General features: G+C 40.5%; 2 protein-coding genes across 4 annotated transcripts; one reads left to right on the top strand and one right to left on the bottom strand.

Moving 5' to 3' along the window:
* The first annotated feature begins 4,495 nt into the window (after positions 1–4,495).
* Positions 4,496–13,109, top strand: LOC307071621 (uncharacterized protein). Of its 2 annotated transcripts, none has more exons than XR_013811627.1 (9): positions 4,496–4,687; positions 8,472–8,659; positions 9,250–9,371; positions 9,534–9,643; positions 9,758–10,330; positions 10,470–10,607; positions 10,802–10,986; positions 11,376–11,551; positions 12,943–13,109. XR_013811627.1 is itself a non-coding variant. In XM_079730663.1 (9 exons), exons 5-9 carry the CDS (start codon positions 10,147–10,149, stop codon positions 13,011–13,013), a joined length of 738 nt encoding a protein of 245 aa, XP_079586789.1. In that variant the 5' UTR covers positions 4,496–4,687; positions 8,472–8,659; positions 9,250–9,371; positions 9,534–9,643; positions 9,758–10,146; the 3' UTR covers positions 13,014–13,109. The 2 variants fall into 2 exon arrangements, 1 of the variants encoding a protein (XP_079586789.1); XM_079730663.1 differs by having other exon boundaries at positions 11,376–11,535.
* Positions 13,110–16,896: 3,787 nt separating this feature from the next.
* LOC307071703 (uncharacterized protein) lies at positions 16,897–19,199 on the bottom strand. 2 transcript variants are annotated; one of them, XM_079730762.1, is made up of 5 exons: positions 19,157–19,199; positions 18,578–18,849; positions 17,936–18,079; positions 17,733–17,797; positions 16,897–17,211 (listed from the first exon to the last, which is right to left on the bottom strand). In XM_079730762.1, the coding sequence occupies exons 2-5, from the start codon at positions 18,741–18,743 to the stop codon at positions 17,089–17,091; spliced, it is 498 nt and encodes a 165-aa protein (XP_079586888.1). In that variant the 5' UTR covers positions 18,744–18,849; positions 19,157–19,199; the 3' UTR covers positions 16,897–17,088. The 2 variants fall into 2 exon arrangements, with proteins under 2 accessions (XP_079586888.1, XP_079586887.1); XM_079730761.1 differs by having other exon boundaries at positions 18,578–18,976; positions 19,157–19,192.
* Positions 19,200–25,433: the final 6,234 nt, after the last annotated feature.

Raw genomic sequence — 25,433 nt, 5'->3', positions numbered from 1 at the left:
ATGGTCTTGTTGGCCTTTGCCTTTCTTTAAAGTTGCTGCACAAACACAGTGCGCTCTGCGTCTTCCACCGGAATGGAAAAGTGCGCGCAGGCGTGCCGGATGAGAGCCTTGTCACCAAAGAGCCTTGTCTGACTGTGGCAGGCAGGCAGCAGCGGCTCTCATAAAGCCGTATGTGTCGGGCTTGAAACGAGTGTTCAGCTCCATCATCTGCTTGTCCAGTATGTCATTCCATAATTTCTGTAGGTCCGAGTTTTGCTGTACAGGTGATGATTTGCCCAGAATATAATCAATGTGCGTGTTGCAGCCTGTGGGCAGGCAGTCCACACTTGGGGTAGGAGCCGCTGATTGGCTGAGAAGCTTTTACTCAAAGCTTTCCTCAGGCTGCTTATTGGATGAACAGCTAGAATGAAAATCACTCACTACTCACTATAGGCCTTGGTCAAAATAGGCGGGCCCGGACCTAAAATGGGCGGGCCCAGTGGTAGCGCCGCGGGTGGTGTGTGCGTGCATTTGTGTGTGTCTGGCTGTGTGTGACTGTTTGATAGTCTCATACTCTCAGCCTCTTTCCTTAAGTAGCATTGAACATAGTTGAACTCTGTGCAGAAACCACAAATGTTTCCGCTGGCTGTCGTTGGTGATAGTGTCATTTTGGGGTTTCTGGGTAAACGCCTGTAGAAGCAGGTAAACAAACAACACACTCTGTTCTTCCTGTCTGATAGTCTATCTAAACACATATTCAAATTATAGGCAGAGACGGACAACCATCCCAGACCAAGCTCCTGGTTTTCTTCCTACTTTCTGATCCGAAGTTATGAAGTTATGAACCAAAGTTCAACTTTCTAACCCTAACGCTATAAATAGGATACAGCTTACATTTAGCTGACGAGAAGGAAACAGGAAAACCGTGCTAGCATCCTGGAGCTGAAAACCACAGGTGGTCGTTGCACTTGCTGCAGTCTGTAGAACCATGTCATGTTGTCACGTATCAGCATACACTGTGTTCTTGGGCTCAGAGTTTGCACAACACACTTACTTGAGCTAAGGGTGTGCAGCCAATAGAAATCCACTGCTTTGTAAAATTACACTTACATGTTCCCCAACCCTTCGTGTGACCCAAACAGAACGGTTTCATCCTTTCATGAACATAACGACAGGAATCTCTTGGTTCATATACTATGCTCATCATTGACAACTAAAGATACAACATAAATAAAACAGTTTCATGCAAAGCATTAGGTGTCAGCAGGTCCTTGAGGATACAGCTTACACACCAACATGACTTATCGAAGGCTCTCACACATACACCCAGAAAAAGAAGAAGTTAATTCTGAGGCTGTTGCGGTCAAAACAGAGATGATGTCGGCGGGCCTCTGTACATCCGTGATCTCCATGAGGCGGAGAGACAGATATTTAGGTTGTAATGACGTGTTTTTTGGGATATTTAAGGGGCCAATAACGTCCTACATGCAATAAAACGAGTAACACTGAAAGTGCAAATGATGTATCACCTACATCGTTCTCTGAGCTTTGTCATAATTTGCTAACAAGACATTACAGAAAAGACAGCTTTATAGCCAGTTCAAGGTGTCTTAACCTGATACACACAGAGACAAATAGGCAAATATTTCCAATATAGCTTTATAGTAAACAATGAACAACAAATAATATATACTAATGTAGAGACTAAACCAAGTGATAAACAGTTTTCAAATTGATACTATTGACAAACAATATGCAAACAGTATATGGTGATGATATCCTACGAGAAAGTAAAAGACAAGATATTTAAACTTTAGTTCATTATAAAAACGCTTAACTTTCACTCTATTGGATTATCTTACGACTTGAGTGCATACACATTTCATCAGCATCTGGGCAGAAGAGCAGAAAAGGTTCAGATAGAGGAAGTAGAGCCCTTGTAATTGTATTAAAAGACTTGGTCCTGGTCACATCCTCTTAGTATTGATGGCTGAGTAGGTGCTGAACTCTGAGGGTTGGACTCTCTTCTTTTTAGGTCTCTGAGAACGTAGAGGGATATCCAGTGGAGCGTAACACAGACCATCTTCATCCTGAGAGAGACATATATGTTCATATTACATCATTAACATTCTTTAAACTTTGCTAATCTGTTACATCATCAACATACATTACACTTTGCTATTCCATGACATCATCAACAAACTGCCTGTAATAAACCCGTCCAATCATTTCATTCGGCCCGAATGAAGCGATGGGATGGCCAAACTGTGTGTCTACGTACCTGCGCACACTCTGGATGTGAGCTCAGTACACTGACCTGAATCCTCTGTGATGACAGGGCAGACCTATTGCTACCGCTAGCAACGTGTTTTGGGGTTTTTCGAAATATAGATTACTCCGACTGGTTTCTCAAAATTGGCTTGAAATTTGTGTCCCTTGTTACAGGGAAGTGGCTCAACCACATGAAGCTCTGCTGAATGTAATTCTCTTCCTGCATTAATTAACACCTAAATATCGCTGAACATTCGGTCCAACAATGTTAACATCTTTTTACAGCGCTTCACCATAACATGTAAACGTACACTGTCCTCTACCTGTTATCACAAATGTACATAAGTATATGAACTATATGTTACCTGGTTCCTGATTGATGTTACATTGCTACTGCTGGGTGTTCCCTGAGCAACATGGAGGTCTTGATCTTAAAGAAACACAAACAGTCATTATAAGGCCACGAAACCAGCAAAGGGAGACAGTTGCTGCTTCTACGGAAGACAATTTGTATCAGGGACCGCCTTCCATTCAGACATAACGCCACTCCAACATTGAGGTCTAATTGTCGTAGTGGTGCCACTTCCATTGTTTTTAAACGTCCCACCACTCCGACAATTTTGGTTTCCATGGTCGGAGTGGCGGTACACCGACATGAGGTCATTAATATAAATTGCATTACTATTATTATTGTACTTTTATTAATTAATATGATTATTTCTTAGTTGCATGCGCTGTAGTGTCCTACACTGACATTCGTCATTGGTGATTGGGACAGTCCCGATTCCCCGCAAAAGCCTGTCGGGAGGCAAAAATGTCCTGGTTTCCACCATCCACTATGAAATGTCCCCTTTTGTCCGCGATTACATAGCCTACGTGGTCTTATTATAGCCCGATCATTAACTAAAAAACACATAGAAACAGGAGCGTCGCTAGCAATTGAAAACATTTGGGGCTGCAGCCCAGAAGTAAGAGTCCTTTTAAAACGGGGATGGACACCACCGTGATAGCACGCCCCCCCCCCCCCCCCCCCCCCCCATCAGACACACACTAATCCTAGTCTGTTATATAGTTAACCTAAATACTTTGAAGGGATTGCTCTGTAAATTAAATTGAGAATATAACTGATGTATATGCATGCTATTTTAAACACGGCAGCCTTTGCCAGAGACGTGACATGTTAGTCTTCCGTGATCTGAGCGCATTTCTCTAGCTGGATTACACAGTGCCATGTCGCCAAACTTGGACTGTGCGGCTGGAGAAGATGTACAGTGAAGCAGCAGCCTCCCTCCGCGAGATCCTGTCCTTAGCGGAGAAATTTGCCATCACCACCGATGCTTGGAAATCATGGATTACGGAGTCGTGCGTTACAGTGACTTTTTTACCGACTGGGTTGTGCAGAGTGCGATTCTGCAGACCCGCTCAATACCAGAGAGGCACACTGCGGGAAACATGAATTTTCGTTTCCAAATATTTATTTAAAAATGAAAATATCTGTTTTAATGTTCAATTTAATGGTTTTATATCTTAACCAAATTTCGTTGCAGAGAGGAGGCACGCAGGATAAATATCCTAATTAAAAAGAGTTAGTCGGCCAACGCTGACACATTTTGCTGATTTTAAATTGACATGAAATATTGTAAACGTTCACAATCCTGCTCTGTGATATTTATAATTTATATTAACTTGTGCATGGCGCACACGCATGTGGTCATGCATGGTAACTGTTTCTTCCTCTCTGCTTGCTCCTCAGATGCGGCGAATTTCAAAAATGTCGGGCGTGGTTTGTTGGCCCATATTTTCAGTGCGTCAACAGATCTCCGACTCTTTCAAATGACGTTAAATATTAATAAACAACATGAAATTCTTGGGATTTGTTCTGTAAATTAATATATGCATATTATTATTTCATTTTAAACATGTTTTTAATTTTTTTATGAGAAGTACCGGATCTGCCCAAATAATAGTATAGTATATAGTATATAGTCCATTTATTTAAACTCTCAACAGCATAACCATACAGCTTCGCCACATCGGCGGGAAATCACGGCACACGCAAAGTACATCCATGGAATCAGCCGTTCGAAGCCAGTCTGCATGACAACTGGATGGCAGGGGATGCGGACAAGGAACCCACACAGCAGGAGACTCATAGGCGGATCCGCCTTCAAGCCACCAAACCGCGTAACTGTCACATTCGTTTGGGCACCGCCCAGAGGATCAGCTCCGCCTCCGAAAATTCTACTGTCAAACTGCGGATCCCGAGTGGACCCATGTTGGATCCCTGGACGCGGACGCGCCTTTCACAGAGGATGGCTCCGCCTACTTATAATGGTTGCACTTGACAGCTATCGCGTAGTCGCGTAAAGAGCCAGAGATGGTCATCAGAGGAGATTTTCTTTGCTTTTTCAACTTTGTGCTGAATACTCTTGACTGAGTAAGTGCATTTATTAATTGAGATATTGCGACGTTCACAGTAAACATTGCCCTTTGTGTTTTCATCGTGTCGGGGCTATACTATAATTGTATTGTAATGACTTTGTTTGATATTGAACTAGCAGTAGAACCGAGAAGTGAATGATCATGCGAGTCTGTAGCCTATTTGATTTAAAATGCAACAGCAATTTTGGCAGACTATGTTTTGTAGGGGATAATGTATAGAACGCCGGTCATTATGGGGAAAATGTGCCCCGACAGGGCGAACTGGACCCCGCCACGAAGCGGCAAAGCGACTCCTTTGGGCGCGCGCCTGTTCCTATACAGAGTAGGCATGGCCTATATGACGTAGTACATGCTCTGATTGGCTATGATCTGACTTCCTCATATGTGTGATGATGCTGCCATCTTGTGGCCATGAGCAGTTATTACAGCTAATATATGGTCCTGCTCCACTTGTGGCTATGTGCAGATATTACAGCTTACGTGCTAATTTTCGTGACAATGCCCATACGTTCGCTAGCTGGTAACTATAGCATGTTCAGTCACTGATAATGGTTTAGCTTTAGCTTCTAGCTAAGTTTGCATTTTGGCAAGTTTGGTCTCATAGTGTCTATTGCCCCTTTTCCATCCTCTTTGTAATGAAAATGAAGCTTCGACATTTTAATCACAGTCGTTTAGACCAGTGGTTCTTAAACTTTTTGTCTGGCGACCCCACAAAAATGTATGGCGAGGTCTGACGACCCCACTTTCCCCTAACCCATTCTAAGTCCTTCCTCAAAATACCCCCTCAAACGTTAACAACTAAATCAAGCAAAAAATAGTAAGCAAAGTAATTCGTTTTATTTATTCCGTATGAACAAGAACCGAGAAAACCAAGCAATCACGATTAAACAAGTGTAGGCTGCCGCAATCAGATCAGAACGCTATGTGCGTGGCGCGCACACACACACGCAAAAAATGTTAAAATGTATTATACCGTATGGTCTGGGTGAATACTCGATTCTGATTGGTTCCTTCCTGGAACTAATTCTGATTCCTTATTTCGCGGAAGCAACCGTCCTCCGCTGGACGGTTCACGCCTCAGCTTCGTCCATTAATTTCTGTTAATGGACACCTCGTCGGGCATTATCCCTTACATCTTGCTTATGTTATGTTTATGTTACAATTGCCTTTGGAGTACAGCAAATTTCATTGCAACCTCATTACATTCCCTCCATATTGGTTTTTGCTTCCCACTTTACTTACAAAGTCACAACACATCAATGGAACTAAAGCGCCCCGTTGTGGCTTGAATGGTCTGCTAACAATAATAAGACGAAAAATGCCTCACACATACATTTTCAATGTAAATCTCGGCATGGATTTTGATGATGTGTATTGTGATGGAGATGGGACATCAGGTTCAGATTCTGAACCTGATGTCCCATCCCCATCACTTTCCGATAACATTGCCAACTGGGCAGTGAGATTTGCCATTTCAATGGTTGCCCTGACTGCGCTGTTGAGCATACTCAACATAACCCATCCCAATCTACCCAAGGATGGTAGGACCCTTCTCAAAACAAAAGTCCACTAAGATATTCGAGAGAAGGCTGGGGGGAACTACCATCACTTTGTGATCCTTTGCTCCTTAAGGGCCACCTTAAATAAACACATCAAAATACTGGCAGAGGGCATGACATTGGGGCTGCAGATTAATATAGATGGTCTGCCTTTATTTAAAAGTTCCACTTTACAGCTGTGGCCCATCCTTGGATTGCTAGTTACCGTTCCTATGAAGGAACCTGTGGTGATTTGGGCATACTGTGGTTCTTATCTGATTTTGTGACTGAATTACAGTAGTTAGAGGCTGGGTTTTGCTTTGGTGATAAGAACCTCAAAACTGAGCTTCACACAGTAGTGTGTGACACCCCTGCAAGGGCCCATAATGCTTACCATGGGTGCGATAAGTGCCAACACCCGGGGAAGTACCAGAATCGCCGCATGTCGTTCGCTGGACCAGAGCACCCCCTATAACGGACATGTCATTCAACTTAAAGCTTGATGAACTTCACCACCATGAGGGCCCTCATCCATTTCAGAGTATCAAGATAGGCATGGTAACACAGTTTCCATTAGATTACATGCATGTAGTGTGTTTGGGCGTTGTTAAAAAAAAGCTCCAGTTCTGGCTCCGGGGTCCATTAACTGTGAGACTGCCTGCATTGATAGTTGACAGGATGTCACATAAACTCCAGTCTGTTAGGCCGAATGTTTCAGTTGAGTTTGCCAGGAGGCCACGGTGACTTAGAGAGTTCGACTGGTGGAAGGCAACAAAATTCCGGCAGTTTTTACTCTACACTGGCCCTGTGGTCCTGGCGGGATTCTTGGACCGGAATATGTATTCTAATTTCCTGCTCCTGTCAACGGCCATATCGATCTTGGTCAGCCCTCAACATCACAGCCTTGTAGACAATGCTTGCCAATTGCTGAAGTCTTTTGTTGCTCATTTTAGTGAGCTGTATCATGGGACAGAACAAATTGTTTACAATGTCCACTATTTGGTCCACCTAGCACACTAGGTGAATCAATATGGCTGTTTGGATTCTTTTTCAGCGTTCCCGTATGAGAACTACCTCGCGAAAATAAAAAAAACTTGTAAGAAAACCTGAGTTCCCGCTAGCCCAGCTTGTTCGGCGCCTTTCAGAGGTTCAAGCTATGAAATTGGATGTTGATGCAGACATCACTCTAAAAAGAGAGCAATTTGTGGGGCCAATTGTTGTTGGGATGGGAGTGCAGGGCCAATATGGGGAAATGAGATGTGAACGATGGACAGTAAAATGATCAACAGGGGACAATATATTTCTGGTGGGGGAGAAAGTCTGCCTTGTCAAAAACATCATCCAAAATGATAATGGTGTGTTCATTGTCTACACTGAATCTTCCCAGCAGTCGCCATTTTATACCTTCCCCTTCATTTCTGACAGAATTAACATATTCATTGTACACATCTGATGAGCTGAAGTCGGTTGAGGTGTCAGCGCTGCGACAGAAATGTGTAGCCTTGCCGTACAGGGATGGTTTTGTGGCCATACCTCTCATCCACTAAATAAATAATGAATTTAAAAAAAAACATTTTAATCAATCAATCAGTTTAAGCAATCGGTTTAAATTAAAAACTCTAATAATGGCTACTACTGACTTCTGACTATGACTTCCATTACTTCATTACTCTGGATAAAAATTTGCTGTAAGTATTTCAGAAAAGGTGGTATTTTTCCAGGTATACACTACATCCATAATTTCATGTTTTCAAAATATGAGATGACATATAATACATAACATTATGTATTATATGTCTTCCAGGGGAAATTACATTTTATGCTGAATTTTATGCAGAATTGATACATGTGCCAACTTTCTCAATACCATGAACTGTACATAGTACAGTATATTATTAGCAATGATTTTTTTTGTGAGATTATGAAACAACACCCACAACACTGCAAAAAACATGCAGTGTTTACCCTCAGGATTTCCCACAGCACTTTGCATGCCGGCCACCTTAACTACGTTGTAAAACAATGTTACTCTGTCCTGTTTTCTCCCTTTCATTCCAAACATGACAGTCTCCCTTCTCTGCAGAACTTTCCATTTAAAAAAACATGTGGTTGAATGTCATTACGCTATCGTTGGAGTCAGAGTTCCTACAGAGTCTGTAGTGCCCCCCCCCCCCCACACACACACACACACACACACACACTTTTTTATGACAAGTAACTTTGCTTTCTTTCTACATTAAGGGTGAGTTTTCATCTCATAAAATTTGCCAACGGGGACATTGCTGTTGTCCCGGATAAGTGGTGTGATGACGGGATGGTGTACTGGTCAAAATACAAAAACACAGAACATGCCAAAAGGGCAACTGCCAACAGTGAGACACATGAGCCAAACTGGCCAAAGTATGATGTGATGATCATCAGAACTTGTGGTATGCCAATTCATGAAACTCTAGTTTAAAGATAATTTCATGGTTTCTTCTCCTTCTGCTTGGAATAAGCAATCCTGTCTATGTTATGAAAATGGTCTTTGCCTTGCATTGTTTAAAATGTTCCATTTATTTGTGGTATGAGCAGCAGTGCTGAGTATGTAGGTTGCGCCCAAGAAAAATGTACCAAACATCACTCTGCCATTGACTCTCTGACTCTGACTCTCAGCGCTCTGCCATTGTCCCTGATTGGCATCACCTGGGAGTACCAAAAGCTCAAAATAAGAGTCAATGGCAGAATGCTATTTGGCACATTTTTCTTGGGCGCAATCTACATACTCAGCTCTGCTGTTCATACCACAAATGCATGTTCCTTACAAATGTGGTATCATTTAAAAGGGGAGGCTTCAGGCTTTCCAACGGTATAAGGTTTCTTGCTAAAAAGCATTGTTACAGCAATGAAAAAATCAACCAAACACAAGTTTCCTTACTTTTTGTGCCTAGTTTACATATCTTTAGTAATAATATTAACATTCTGTGCAGGTCTACAGCTAATTTCAACCATATGATCATTTTAACATGTTCAATTTTAGACAACTACAAAGATGTCTGTAGGCTTATGGAGCAATATCAGACCAGCTGCAACAACTCTGATCTGCAGTCTGAGGCAGTGCAGGAGTGTGGGCCGCCATATAAAAAGACAAAGGAGGCCAGTGTAAGTGTGTTCTGTCTTTTTTATGTTTTTTGTAGTGATAGGAAGGTTATTTCCTGTAGCATTCAAAAATAGACCAGAGATGTTTGTGCTATACTGTATGTATATTTGGCAATTTTGGGATTGCAGTAACCCTAATAATAATATAATATGGTTACTTAACAGCCATCGCTTTGGGGACTCTGATGAGAGTGAAGATGGTGACTTTACATCTCTGGGGTTGCCTTCCAATTCACCAGTTGAAGCCTCAAGCCATGGCCAATTGCACTGGCAGAGTAAGGGATAATCACTTGCCACCAAAAATAATAAAATCATAACATTAATATTAAGATTTGGTTAACATTCTTGGTGCTAAAGATAATCACCTCTCCTTGTATCCATTCCTCCAGCTCCAACATCTCGCCGAGTGCCAGGCAGCAGCAGCAGAATCTGTCCTCGACCTGAAGAAAACTGTCTAGGAAAAGACTGATCTCCGAAATAATATTGAATACAGTGGCCGAATCTATATTAACACAGCAAAGGTCACTCTGTTTCAAATCAACAGATTACATCTGCATTACCATCTTAGATTTTCTGCATACTCAACTGAAATTGTAATTTTCAAAATATCAAAATCTCAGCCAAACTTTTTGTCAGTTAAAAACATCTGCAGTCATGCAATATTTATCATTCATCATTATCAAATTGTACTGAAATACATCGTCAATTCATTCATGGGATTGAAATAGGTAGTGCATACCAAAATGTTGAAACATACAAATTAATTCACGATCAGAGCATGACCAGAGATTTTTCGTTTGCCATTGTTTGGCCCTGCAGCTCACAGCCTACCATGGTTAACAGATCACAACCATTTAATACCAATTTCTGTCCCTTAGCACCTTACCATGGGGCAGGACCGCAACAACCTTTCCCAAATCAACTCCCTGCACCTGCATTGAACATGCGGAGAGTTACTCAAGGTAAGGACTGATCTCTGAAATATTAGTGAATAGAACGGTCCCATGTATATTAGCAGTCATGATTAACAGATGACTGCCATTTAATACAATTCTTTCCCCCTCTCGCACACCGCATGCCTTCCTCCTCATTATGCGCCAGGAACGGCAGTTCCTCCTCATCTCCCTCCACCCCCGACATCAACCCTGAACCTGCGGCAAACAGAGAAGTCTTCTTCAAGCCTGGCCTTTAGACCAACATGGCGAGGGGGAAGGATGACTGAGTCCATTCCCTGCTCCGGTAAGCAATAACTGACAAATACTGGAGGGTCATTCTATGCTACGGATTTTGGAAGAGATTCTGACAACTCTCACATATTTTCTTCAAACTTTATCAATAACTAAGGTCAGTATTGTGAGTAATGAGGATAAGCACTGAAACGTAATAAATATATCATACACTACATTTTAGCTATATTTCATGTTTGTCAACAGCGGCTGAAGTCCACATCTTGAACTTGCTTGAGACAATTAAACAACAAAAAGACCAGCTTGTGGCAAAGGTCAACTATCTCAGCAGCAGGATGAACAGCAACCCGGGGCCAGACGTTGAGATGACTGATAATGCATTTGAGGTGTTTTTAAAAGAAACTTCAAGCTACCCAGCTCGACAGAGAGCAGTGAGTCTTCTTAATATGAATGGTCCATGCTATAATGCTATTAGGTATATTGATTGTCCATGATTATTGCAAGTATTCTATTGAAGCAGCCCTGAACAGGCCTGTCCTGAACTGCCTTTTCCCAGATTCTGTCAGTGAGCGACAATCTTCCTGGTATGACATTGTGTGTAAAAGTGGCACATGTCCATGAAAGTGTGAGCCAAGTACATGTTTAGAAATTTTTTTTTCAAGAGAACAGTATTTTTTCTTTAGAGGAAACAGTACAATATAGACGTTTTTGTTTTTCTACATTTTGGGATGCTTTCAACAGGAACAAAAACAGTTTAAATGCAACATAATCATAGAAATGTATACCCTGCTGTTAATTTAAAAATATATTTGCCTTTTAGATTGCTTCTTTGGCCACAATTGGAGGCCAGGATGTGAAGAGGGTGACTTGGAACATTCTTGGCCGGCTCTACACAGACGACGTGTCCCACCAAATTAATTGGAAAGGTGTGAACAATAAAAAGGCCTTCAGCAAGATGTCTACAAAGAGCTTGCTTTTCAGTAAGTATATAATTCAGTAAGTATATAATTCAAATATACAATAAATACACTGCCTGGCCAAAAAAAAGTTCCTGACCTATTCTTTCACAATGTGAGCCTGATGGATTTTCCACCATCTTGGTTTATGTCCAAAACCTTCAAAATGCATCTCCTATCACAAATTTTGTCCAATCATCGTAAATCTTGGCAGACATGATCAACAGGCCATGCTTAATAAAACCTATCGGACCGATTTATTAAATTCAAAGCTGTTTGGCCGGGACAGCCAATCTAATTCGACCGCAAAGTCGCCAAACAGGAAGTAAGCCAATATTTCAGCAGCCCTTTGGCAAATCATAACCAAACTTGGTACATAGACGCATGACATCATCATGGGGACACTCAATTAATTTGGTGACCATTGACCTCTAGGGGGCGCTATAATTAATGAAGACGTGTTTTAACTCCTCTCTCCACATGAGTATATTTCAAACTAAATTGCAATGTCTGGTGATACTATCAGACCTCCCCATGTAGCTAGTAAATGATTTCTCACGGAAACATCTATGACAGCCAATCAAATTTGACCGCGAAGCCGCCGAACAGGAAGTAAGCCAATATCTCAGCAGCCCTTTGACATATCATAACCAAACTTACTACATAGACCCAGGACATAATCATGGAGACACTCAATGAATTTAGTCGACCTCTAGGGGGCGCTGTAAGTAATGAAGATGTGTTTTAACTCTTCTCTATTCACATGTGTATATTTCAAACAAATTTCCAATGTCTGGTGATACTATCAGACCGCCCCATGTAGCTAATCAAATATTTCCAATGGCAACATGAGAATTTGGCCGCCATGTTGAAAATTGTCAAAATCAATAGTACATATCCACAGGACACAAATTATGCCGAATCATCATGAAACTTGCCATATATGATCTTCAGACCAAGCTGAACAAATGTGTCAAACAGTCCAGTCTCCAAACAATTTGGTGACCTTTGACCTCAGGGGGACGTCAAACAGGAAGTGAGCTAATTTCTCTGCAAGGCCTTCATGCATCCAAACTAAACTTGTCTCATAGTCTTTTGACCCTATCCTGATGATGCCCAAATAATTGGGCATCAGCAACGCCTAGAGGGGCGTTGTTAGCAGCAAGTATATTCCGGCCCTTACAAAGCAACTTCAATGTATTTTCATTGTGATAACCATTTGCCAATATCATCATGTAGCCACCTAACCGGTTACGTCTGTCCAGCAAAATTAGTTTATTGAGTCCCATTCTGCTTGACCCCCACATTGCTGCTCGCAGCTATATTTATTATTTAATCTCCTTAATACCTATCTCATATATTTTATTGTGTAAGCCTACTTGGCTTTGAATGCTACATACCATAAACATAAACATATTTGTCTGATTTCAGGTGCTGTGAGGAAAAATTCCATCACAAAGTCTGTCACCGATGCAGAGGTCACCAAGCACACCATCGGGTGATCTAACCTGGCTACGGATCAGGCAACAAAGAGACGAGGAGGCATCCGTCCCCCATCCAGTACCTCACAGCCAGAGTCTTAATCGAATCAAACAGCGGAGACCATAATCAATAAAAAATATTTGTATTGAACTTCTTGTCGTTAACCAGTTTTAAATTTTCTGATATTTTAGCTGATTTTAGCATTTCATTGAAGTTGCAGCCTAATAGATAAAATGTCTGCACTGGCCTAGGCCTGTCAAGCACTCAATTAGGTTTTGACCACAAAATGAATGTAGCCAACAGGCTACTTAACCAAAACAGAATAGGCTATAACCGGTAACTTTCCATAAATATAAATGTCCATTTTCCATTGAGAAGTGATTACTTTTGTACAGTAAACTGATGGTTTGAATTGAACCTTTTCTGTTAGGCCTATTGTATTGTAAGGTTGAAAATATGCAATATAGATTTAAGCTTTAGGCCTATATTGCTGTAGTAGGCCTAGTCCTAGTGATAGTTTTTAGTAGGGATGCACCGATACCACTTTTTTACAAACCGATACGATACTGATACTTTTATTTGTGTACTTGCCGATACCGAGTACCGATACCGATAATTTCTAGATTTGGTCTCTATGAAAGAAGACGTGCAATTAATTTGAAGGCAAATTTTATTTTCTCCCCCGAAGATTATGTCAAAGCTTTAGTATGGCAATACAAAATGAACAGAAGGCTATTCCAAGCCAAAAGTAAACAGAGCTATCTGGTTTTAACAAAAAAGCCTTCAAAGACAAAATGCCATCACATTAGACTAAATGTAAATATAACCAGATAAAGCGAATAACAACAAAAATCATCACAAAAAGTGGGTAGAACTATTGCTTAATAAGCACATTATCACATTTCAGTTATCAAAAGTCTCCTTCTTTCAAGTACACAAACCATATGGCACTATTCCCATGTTTCTTCAGAAAGGCTAAACAAATCAACAAACTATGTTGTCAAATGACTATCAACACACAATGTTGCCTCTGAACTAGGCTATGTATTTTTGGAGAAAGTGAGAGGCAGATTTTTTTTTATCAACAGAATCATCTCTGTATGATCAGGTGTTAGCCTGTTTCTGCCTTCATTCACAATGTGTGACACTGAGCTAAACAGCCGTTCGCTCTCAATGCTACTGCAAGGTGCTGAGAGGTATTTGCGTGCCACTTTGGCCAGAGAAGGGAACCGCACTTTGTTAACCCCCCAGTATTGCAGTGGATTGTCCTCACGAGCCACTGGGGCCCCCCCAAGGTATGTTTCCAATTGTGCGGTAACACCCACAGCAGCTGGGGTCAGTGCTACTGATGCTTGCTCATTTGCAATTTCATCAAATATACAGTCTAAACTGCTGCTGGCCTGGTCCTCCCTGCGTGGTTTTCTGGTAGGTGGTTCATAGTGGGTCATCTTCCTGAGTGTCCTGCTCTGCAATCAGTCTCATCAGCAGCTCCTCCTTGGCATTTGCAGCAGTGTTGGTCTTCGAGAAATACACACTTTTGTATGTAAAACAGACAACATTTACAGTCATTAGGCTATGTGGCCATTTAGGAATTCCTATTTAAAAAAAATCCCAGCCAAGAAACAACTTGCATGGAATTGTTGCGTTCACTGCTCAGTGCACACAGGCACAAACAGACGCACGCAGAGAGAGAGAGAGAGAGAGAGAGAGTATTGGCCTACCTCGGATTGAGCAAAGTTGCTAGGCTGTAGAGCGGATTTTCTTCCCCGTCGTAAAATCAAAATTGCTTCATGACAGCTGCAGATAACGTTCGATTCATAATTTTGATGCCTTGGTCCTCCTCGATCTCTCTAGAAAGATATCTCAGCAGCACAGTAATCGCAGGAATTACGTCTGCTGCCATAGCATCCGAAGAGCTGACCCTTCCCGTCAACTCCTCAAATGGACCCAGAACAGACGCAGTCTTCTCCAGCAGAGTCCACTGGCCAGGCACGAGATTGTCCGGGAGATCGTATTCAGACGCCTTGAATTAAAAATATATTCAATTAGTAATAAGATAAAATGTGCAGCAACATGGAGCAACATATGATACTATATCAATGTGATTATTACACAGGACATCATATAAAACTCATGTATTATTGAAGTAGAATTATGACGAATACTGATCTAGAGTGACATCAAAGAAAATACTGATCTAGAATGATGTCATTGCTGTACAAACTGGTCTCATAAAGGTATCCTGACCTCTAGTTGAAAGATGCAGGGCCTCATTCTGTGTGGCTCTCCTAGGATCTTTGTCTTCCTTCCTATGTCAAGGGATTCATAACTTTAATTAAAAACAAAAAAAATGCTTTTTAAACTTTCAACACAATTAATCAAATACAGTATCTTTGGTGGTGATCAAAGATTCTGAAAACATTTGGGCCATATCCAAAAACATTTGGGCCAGTGGCTTTAATCAATAATAACAATCAGTGTGTGCGTGCCTGCGTTTGTGAATGCCCGTGTATGTGTGCATTCGTGTGTGTCTGGCTGTGTGTGATTGTTTGATGGTCTTATACCCTCAGCCTCTCTTCTTAAGTAGCACTGAACGTTGGACTGGGTGCAGAAACCACAAATGTTGCCGCTGGCTGTCATTGGTGATAGTTTCATTTTGGGGTTTCTGGGTAAACGCCTGTAGAAGCAGGTAAACAAACAACACACTCTGTTCTTCCTGGGTGATAGTCTATCTAATCACATATTCAAAGCATAGGCAGAGACAGACAACCATCCCTGACCAAGCTCCTGGTTTTCTGCCTACTTTCTGCCTCTGTTGGACTAGTTTGTGAGTTATGGACTTAAGTTAAACTTTCTAACCCTAACCCTACGTATAGGATATAGCTTACATTTAGCTGACGAGAAGGAAACAGGAAAACCGTGCTAGCATCCTGGAGCTGAAAACCACAGGTGGTCGTTGCACTTGCTGCAGTCTGTAGAACCATGTCATGTTGTCACGTATCAGCATACACTGTGTTCTTGGGCTCAGAGTTTGCACAACACACTTACTTGAGCTAAGGGTATACAGCCAATAGAAATCCACGGCTTTGTAAAATGACACTTAAATGTTCCCCATCTCTTCATGTGACCCAAACAGAACGGTTTCCAAAAGACAAAAAATGATTTTGGGGTTTACCCTTTCATGAATATTAAGACAGGCATCTCTTGGTTCATATACTATGCTCACCATTGACAGCTAAAGATACAACATAAATAAAACAGTTTCATGCAAAGGATTAGGTGCAGGAGGTCCGTGAGGATACAGCTTACACACCAACATGTCTTATCAAAGGCTCTCCTCACACACACATACACCCAGAAATAGAAGAGGTTAACTCTGAACCTCTTACACACGAGGCCCTGAGTCTGTGGCGGTTAACACAGAGATGATGTCAGCAGGCCTCTGTACATCCATGGTCTCCATGAGGCAAAGAGACAGATATTTTGGTGAAATTACGTGTTCTTGGGATATTTACGGTGCCAGCACCGTCCTACATGTAAGGAAAGGAGTAGCCCTGAAAGTGCAAACAATGCCTGCGTCATTCTCTGAGCTTCGTCGTAATTTGCTAATAAGACATTACAGAAAAGACAGTTTCATAGCCAGGTCACGTTTTTTTTCCAGGTCAAGGTTTCTCAAGGTCAAGGCTTATATTTCAAAAATATATAGTAAACAATGAACAACAAACAATAGCTACTAATGTAGCTATTGTAAAAAAGTTTTCAGTAGTAAAAAACTGTTTTCAGATTGATACTATTGACAAATAATATGCAAACAGTATATGGTGATGATATCCTATGAGGAAGTAAAGATATTACAGACAAGATAATTAAACTTTTGTTCAATCGTTTAATGTTTGGGTAAATTTGTTTTCATGAACATGTGTTTGCCAATATGAGATTTCTTCATAAATCATAAAAACGCTTAACTTTCAATCTATTGGATTATTTTATGAATTGAGTGCATAATTATTTCATCCTCATCCGGGCAGAAGAGCAGAGAAAGTTCAGATAGAAGAAGTAGAGCCCTTGTTTTTGTATTAAAAGACTTGGTCATGGTCACATCCTCTTAGTATTGATGGCTGAGTAGGTGCTGAACTCTGAGGGTTGGACTCTCTTCTTTTTAGGTCTCTGAGAACGTAGAGGGATATCTAGTGTAGTGTAACACAGGCCATCTTCATCCTGAGAGAGACAGATACAACTATTAATATTACATCATCAACATACTTTAAACTTTGCTAATCCATGACATCCTCACCAAACTGCCTGTAATAAATACATCCAATCATTTCATACGGCCCAAATGAAACAATGGGATGGCTAAACTGTCTTTCTACGTACCTGCGCACACTCTCCCTTTGTGCTCATTACACTGACCTGAGTCCTCTGTGATGACAGGGCAGACCTATTGCTACAGCTAGCAACGTGCTTTGGGGGTTTTCGAAATATAGATTACTTTGCCTGGTTTCTCAAAATTGTCTTGAAATTGTGTGTCCCTTGTTACAGGGAAGGGACTCAACCACATGAAGCTCTGCTGAATGTACTTCTCTTCCTTCGTCTAATAACACCTGAGTATTGCTGGACATTGGGTCCATTGATGTCAACTTCTTTGTACAGCGCTCCTTCATAGCATGTTGATGTACTCCACACTGTCCTCTACCATTACATCACAAATGTACATAAGTATTTCAACTATACGTTACCTGGATCCTGATTGATGTTTCATCTGTACTGCTGGGTGTTCCCTGAGCAACATGGAGGTCTTCATCTTAAAGAAACACAAACAGTCATTATAAGGCCACAAAACCAGCAAAGGAAGACAGTTGCTGCTTCTATGGAAGACAATTTGTAGTGTAGGTGTTCTTAAGATACAGAAGATGACAGTTAACAGAGGTATATACTCTACCTTTCCTTCTGCAGTGGAGGTAGACGACCAAGGATGAGAGGAGGGAGAGGAGAAGAGCAGAGGATGGACACAGGATGATTAGCAGCATCCAGCACTGTGCACAGTCTGCAGCAGCAGAGACTCCAGCACCTGCAGCATAGGCATCTTGGATAGGGATATTTATAGAGATATTGTTTTTTAAAAAAAATACAGCACACTAGTTTGCACCTTTCTACGTTCTTTCTGCACCTTTCTGCATCCCTCTACATGACGCAGTCAGGCCCGATAATACTAAACTGGTTTGAATATAATACTTCGGCATGAGGGATGCTGGTTGACTTATTTAAATGTTTTCATGAATTAATGCATTTAAATGTTGTCTATAATATAAGAAAAACTGAATTAATTAAACATTTAATGAATAAATATGCTCTCTAGCCTCTACAATTGTCCTGAACTTTATCTTAAAAGCGCAGGATATTCGTTGGGATTGTAAATGCAAGTGTAATAGTAGAGTTTGTAGTGGCACAAATGTGTCCAATCAACACATCCTTCCCATCTTTAAAAAGTGCTTGACCTTTAACACATTTGGATATTATCCCGACATATGATAATAATTTGAATTCCTATAAATGGATTTGACCACCGAAAAAGTCCACTTACCGAACAAAATCCTTGTGATTATTTTACCATATGTGTAAATATATTTTGTCTCGTTTCCTTTTTTCCCATTCAGTTTTTCAGTTCCACAGTAGTAGATACCAAGGTGAGAATCAGTGATGTTCTTAATCAGTAAGTTGAATGAGTTTGACGAATCGTTCAACTTCATATTTAGATGGGAGAAATGGCTTCCATCCTCTACATAATCAAAAATCCCATGCTCTCTGTCCTTCCAATTCAGAGTAAGTGTTGGCTGATTTTCATGAGAACAGTTCCTGTACCAAACAAGATTTGTATTAGGTAAGATTTTACAGTCACAGTATAGAGTAACGTTTTCTCCTGGTCTCACGGTCAGTACCACTACTTGGTTAGAGAGTACGTCCTGCCAGGACACAACAGCACCTTGAATTAAAAATATATTCAATAAGTAATAAGATCAAATGTGCAGCAACATGGAGCAACATATGATGCTATATCAATGTGATTTTAAAACACCAAATACAAAACATTCATAACACAGACAGGACATCATATACAACTGTATGTATTATTGAAGAAGAAATGTAAACATAAATATTTTACCCAAGATAACGGGAAGAAAGACATACGTCAAGCTCATGTTGATGATCTGTTGAGGAGTAAAGACATTTGATACTTTCATCACACCCATTTGAATGAAGGCGGAAGGATTAAAAATGACTTGTGATTGGCTGGCCTTGTGGAAAATGTTGCGGTTATTTCTATCTGCATACCAGGCGAGGTTTGATTGTCAGAAAATAAAAAAACTATTCTCTTGAGCTGATATCACCTGAGTTTCATTACGTTTCCATATTAGATTCAACAAAAAATGTTATTGTCATGGATGTACACACACAATTTCAGTTGTCATCAAACCAGATGGAGCAAACTTGTTCTGAATACCATCTACTTTAATAAATGCTTCTTATATATTTTTATTACAATACAATTACGAATACAAATATGGCAGAAAACATGTAAACATTTTTGTTTGGTAATTATTCAACCATAGTTTTTCTAGCATTAAGTCTTAATCTTGTTTTAGTATTAATTGAATTCATTTTTTCATCCAAACCATCTTACAAACAGCATTTGGTGGCATCAGAGGGAATCAAACCTGGTTTTGGCAAGGTGACAACCTGGGATAAATAAGTGGCCCATGAACTGGCTGACACATTGCAGTAAACCAAGGATCCTAAGTGTCATACATTCTCAAAATAAATTAAGGGTTTTGAAAATTCACAGCCTTGGTCCATGAATAGTTTTTTCTCATTTCCATCTCTCCTATGTGGTTCAACTGAGTGTGGGTATGAACTAAATTTTTTCTTTCTGTTCTTATTCATCAACCTGTGTGCATACACTTTTTGTTCATTGTTTTGTTCATACGTGTGTGTGTGTGTGTGTGTGTGTGTGTGTGTGTGTGTGTGTGTGTGTGTGTGTGTGTGTGTGTGTGTGTGTGTGTGTGTGTGTGTGGTATAGCTTCAGCCTGTTCATAGGAAGCCTTGCTGGTTGGACTGTGTGCAAAAGCCACAGCTGTTTCCGCTGGCTGACATTTGTGGTAGAGTTTCATTTTGGGGTTTCTGGGTAAACGCCTCTAGAAGCTCTGATAGTCTTTCTCATGCTTCAACTGTCAAGTGCTTTTAAATTACGACTTATGACCAGTGTGCTCATCAACTGGTTTCGCAGAGTGACCACATACCAGTGCAAAAGACCCAGAGGAGTAACTAAATGTCCCTTTTTTGTAGAAGATCACCAGTCGCCTTAAACCTACCCAGTTCCCGGCCCCCCGACTTAGTTATTAATGGTCAACATTAATGCTGTCTCTAGTTCATTAAGTTTTGAACCTAGCTTAGCAGCTTCAGGTTTGGTTTGGGTTTTTCACATCACATTCAGATGCTATTATGCCCAATGTATCTCTTATTGCCCTGTAATTGTCATTAGGAGCTTTTGTGGAGTCGGCCCTACAACTCCATCTAGTACTTCAGGGGATTTTAGAGTTTGGCTAATGAAATTGGCGCTGTTATGAATATTGTGTTCCAACAATGGGTTGAGGCGCTGGTAAAAGTATACAGAGACTAACCAAGACGTTTTAAAAAAGAGTCAACCTCCTCACAGCAATAATCAATGCTTTAAACACCTCAAGATTTAACGAATATGCCACACGGATTGATGGATTTAATAGGGTAAATTTAACCTGAAAACATGTCAATGACTCAAATAAAAATATGAAAGAGATTATTTAAAATAAACGTCCATGCAAAACTGGACTTTATTTATTTATTCATACATTTTATCAATCAATCGTTGACTTTTGGGTATAAAACGATATACAAATGCACATTTCAATGTTTTTTGTGTAACATACTGTACATTCATACAAGTTCTATAGATTTGAAGGTATCAAAATAACAAGAATCACAAGGGAATTTCAATACATACAAACACGTGTGTTTTTGTGTGCGACTGTGTGTTTGTGTGTTGTTATGGGTGAGTCTATGTGTGTGCGTTGGGCTGTGTGTGTTGTGGTGGGAAGAACCCTAACCAATCCGCCTCTCAAACTCCGCCCTCGTACTGCGGGCGGAGAAGCTGTGAGATCCTTTGTGTTGTGGAGTTTCCAACACTGCATAAATCAGGAAGAGGAAGTAGAAGAACAAAGAGAGGAGAGCAGAAGAGGGACAGAGGGTGACCAGTAGCATCCAGAACGGTTCACAGTCTGGAGCAGCAGTCTCCAGCACTGGCATCTAAAGGCTTACCCGAGAGATGTATTTCTTAATATTAATTATATATATATATATATATATATATATATATATAAAAACTGTGCACTGGTTTTTTTATTTTCACAATGCAATATATACTATTGCTGCATGTTGTCATAATTAACTACACTCACATTTCTAATGTCATAGAATCATGCATCAATTAATCAAGGATACATATTTACAGTGTTGTGTCTGAACGCGTTTATTGAACAATAGTTCATGAACTCGTTTATATTTTGGGCAAACGTGAACTGAACGTACTGTATTACTGCCTGATGAATGTTACTGTGAACTCATTCATTCTGGTGTCTGTGAACGGCACGCTTACTCGGTTTAACTTCGTTCAATGGGGGGGTTATTTGTTTATCAACACAGTGGATGCGCGCACAGGATGATCGCAAAAAGAAAATTTGTTTGACCGGTTGCCATGGTTATCTCTTTGTGGTTAATTTGCAGTTGAGGTGTTGTCAGCTTACTGTAACATTACACTGTAATCAGAAAACGTGGTTATATGCTATAGACCCTATAGTATATGTGGTATAAAGAGTGGGACGAATTTCAAATTATAAATATGAACACTTTATGTTGAAAGTATAGACCGTCGAGATTCCCATTGAAACAAATGGTGCGGTGATTATTCTTCAAAACGAGGGCTGGTAAATTGTGAAAAATGAATTAAACTGTAATCAGACAAAGAGGTTATATGCTATAGACCTAGAGTATCTGTGGTATAAAGGCTGGGACGAATTTCGAATTATAAATATGTACAATCCATAACGTTGGCTCTCTTGCGCGATCAGCGGATTAGAATACCTCCTAGAATCATTTAGGCTAGTGACAAACAGTCAGAAAGGGCTTTAGTTTTTGAGATACCCCTACCGGAGGTAGAACTAAACCCAACAATGTTTTTCCTCATCTCTAAGGTCTCCCATACATGAAAGTGATTCTTGGCTAAAATATTTTTACTGCTAAGATTGTGAAATTGACAGACCTCCAAACAAAAAAAGGCCTAAAATATAGCCTGTCCGTTTGGGAGTTAAGACAGATAAACTAATGCAGAATGATAACACAAGCTCTGAGAGCTTTGAGACTTGGCAAGTTTGTAGCCAGGGAGTCACTTCACCTACTGGAAAAATCTGGATGTGAATATCTTGATGCATGAAGTAGATGGAGACCTATAAACACATACCTAAAATAAGCGGACAGTGAAAAAAATGATTTCTATGCAGAATGTTATCATTTACTTTGTAGTTGCTTTGCCAGGCATTATCATAGGAACACATAAGATGGCTTGTTGGAAAGGTGGGATTGTGCTGAATCCAGCAATACCAAACATCTATATATGGTATGAACATTGAAAATGGTATGTCACTCAATGTATGAGGTGTCCAAAATGAAAGAAAATGAAACCAGTCCAATGCCCAATATCAGTGGTCAGAGGAATGTTGATAAATTCAATAATACTGCAAATTAACTTACATGAGGTAAGTGCTGCTGTATATTATAATACATTTAATGATTATATTTTTTAATATGGCACATTGTATTATATAGTTCATACAGAAAGAAAGATCCAATTGAATCAGGTTATAATTGAAAAGAACACCTATATCAAAATATTTACATCCACTTGAATTTCTTTGTAGTCAAGTAATTACTGAATAATGGGAAATAATGTTGGCAGCTTTGGTCTCTCCAGACCAGAAGTGGGCAGTAGAACCCACTACCCCCTTGATGTGACCTTTGATTTGACCTTTGATGTGACCAATGATGAAGCTAGCTACATCATTGTCTTCATGGATATTTTCCTAAACTGACAGGTAAATCATTGCATTACAATCATTACATTTCATGTCAAAAGGCTGACCTAGAATCATACAAGTAAATTAGTGCTTATCCCTCTGTAATTCAGAGGGCTAAGCACTTTCTTAGCTAGGCTATTTAACAATAGCCTAGCTAAGAAAGTGCTTAGCCCTCTGAATTAGCACCATTCTTTCTGCTAGCAACAAAACTGTAGAGTGAATTATATTATTATGTTATGTTATGTTTTTATTATGTTTATGTTTATATTATGTTATTATATTATTATGTTATTATATTTTAGGGCTGAACGATTTATTGTTTTCTGGTCGAAATTGCGATTTCAGACAACGCGATCTCATGATCGCCAAAGCCGCGGTTTCTTCCGTGTTCCTGACTGACCCGAGATATGTTGTCAACTATTTATACCGGCACTTGAGAAATCACCACAAGCATTTGCACGACGAGTGCATGACGGAAAAGTCTCCCCCCGTCAACAATTCCGACCGCGGACCCTGTTATAATGTAATGTCCCCAATTAATGTAAAGCAATTGGCCCGCCGGCATATCGCATTTCAGCGTTAACGCGTTGACGTGCGTCTTGACGCGGTAACCCTGGCGCGTCAACTCCCCCCCCGCCCCCTTGAGTTTGACACCCCTTGTTTATAGAATAGATGTGCAATATCTACCAGAAAAATCGCAATTAGATCTTTTCCTGAAATCGTTCAGCCCTTGAGTGAATGTGTAATTTAACATTTTATGATAAAAATTCTAATTCTAAAATGTATATTATTTTCCCTTTTTCCTAGTCAGTTGAATTATGGAGGATGTCTTACAGACATTGGATCCAAATCTTTGTAGGGATCATTTGTGGGAATCATTTGGAAAAGGGCAAGAAAAAAGATCCCTATGTCCAAAACCCCACAGTAGAAGGCCTCCAACGCATACTTACTCTTGCTCAGCAGAGAGATGATGATGTCCATAAAAACTTTGCTCCATATAGAGATGACATACTTTCAGCCAAAATTAAAGTGTCATATCATGTATCATGTAGAGCAAACTACTGCAAGAAAAAAAACAGTGAGCAGCAAGTTGCAGATGTTGAGAGTGAGAGAACATCTGTGCCAAGAAGGCTGAGTAGGTCTGATACAGCATCATTTAACATACGGAGAGATTGTTTCATTTGTGAGAAGGCCAGCACTAGACCAGAACCTCTGACAGCCATTTCAACTGGTACAGGCACGAGTACCAGAGAAAAGGTACTTCATGCAGCTTCTGAAAGGCTTGATGAAGATGTACATCTTCGGATTACTTCATGCCCAGATCTCTTTGCATATGATGCTAAATACCATAAAAAGTGTCTTGCACACTACATCTCTGAACGAAATATAGCAGCTGCCAGACGAAGAAAAGAATCTGAAAAGAAGCAGACAAATGTCTATGACAAAGCCTTTATCAAGCTAACTGAAGAAATTGATAAAACAGTGTTGTCCAAGGATATGAAAGTTCGAACTCTCAACTATTTGACTGATAGCTACGATGACATACTAATGAGCATTTCTGAGGAAGATGTGTCCACGGTCCAACACAAGAAATACAGATCCTGGAAACTAAAGGGAAAGTTGATGCAGCATTACAAAGACAGGCTGGTATTTGTTCCACGTCCAGGAAAGTCAGATCTGGTGTGTTCGGAGACTATGACTGTAGGTTGTGCACTGAGGGAAGCTGCTCAACTCAGAGAAAAGACTGAAGAACATACAGAAGACTATGAGACAACACTTCCAGAGACAAGTCAGAGTCTTTCTGAAACTCAATTATTACACAGGGCTGCAGACATATTGAGGAAAAGCATGGAGCAGGTAGAGCATGACAGTAAATCATATGTCAGCAGTGATCGTCTATCACGTTGTCAATGCAGCAAGTATGTACCTAACACCCTGTATGATTTTGTGAACTGGTGTGTTGATTCACGTGCCCACAGAGGTTACCAAACATGTGATGATGACCCAGCTTCGAAGGACAATCTGTGTGTGATAGCAATCTGTCATGATCTCATTGGGCAGAGCCGTCACATCCATACGCCAATCACACTGGGACTCGCCATTTTGATTCATCATGAGTTTGGTAGTAAGACACTCATCGATGAGCTCAGTGCAATGGGGCACTGTGTTTCCTATACAGAGGTTAGGCATTTCCTCACATCTGTGGCAGCAGACCAGATATCAAGGACAGAAAGAGGTGTCTACATCCCAACAGGCCTCACTGGAGTCGCTGAACAT

This window comes from Pollachius pollachius, assembly GCF_949987615.1.
Source record: "Pollachius pollachius genome assembly, chromosome: 2".
Taxonomy (NCBI): Eukaryota; Metazoa; Chordata; class Actinopteri; order Gadiformes; family Gadidae; genus Pollachius; species Pollachius pollachius.
Note: the sequence above shows the minus strand (reverse complement) of the source record. Positions and strands in the feature narration are given on the sequence as shown.

Coding starts and splice junctions, on each gene's coding strand:
- LOC307071703 (XM_079730762.1), bottom strand. CDS start 18,743: ATGAAGTTGAACGATTCGTCAAACTCATTCAACTTACTGATTAAGAAC. Junction 17,798..17,935: donor CCTCCACTGCAGAAGGAAAG/GTAGAGTATATA, acceptor TGTTTCTTTAAG/ATGAAGACCTCCATGTTGCT. Junction 17,212..17,732: donor AAACATCAATCAGGATCCAG/GTAACGTATAGT, acceptor TGTCTCTCTCAG/GATGAAGATGGCCTGTGTTA.
- LOC307071621 (XM_079730663.1), top strand. CDS start 10,147: ATGACCAGAGATTTTTCGTTTGCCATTGTTTGGCCCTGCAGCTCACAG. Junction 10,331..10,469: donor CATGCGGAGAGTTACTCAAG/GTAAGGACTGAT, acceptor ATTATGCGCCAG/GAACGGCAGTTCCTCCTCAT. Junction 10,987..11,375: donor ACCCAGCTCGACAGAGAGCA/GTGAGTCTTCTT, acceptor TTTGCCTTTTAG/ATTGCTTCTTTGGCCACAAT.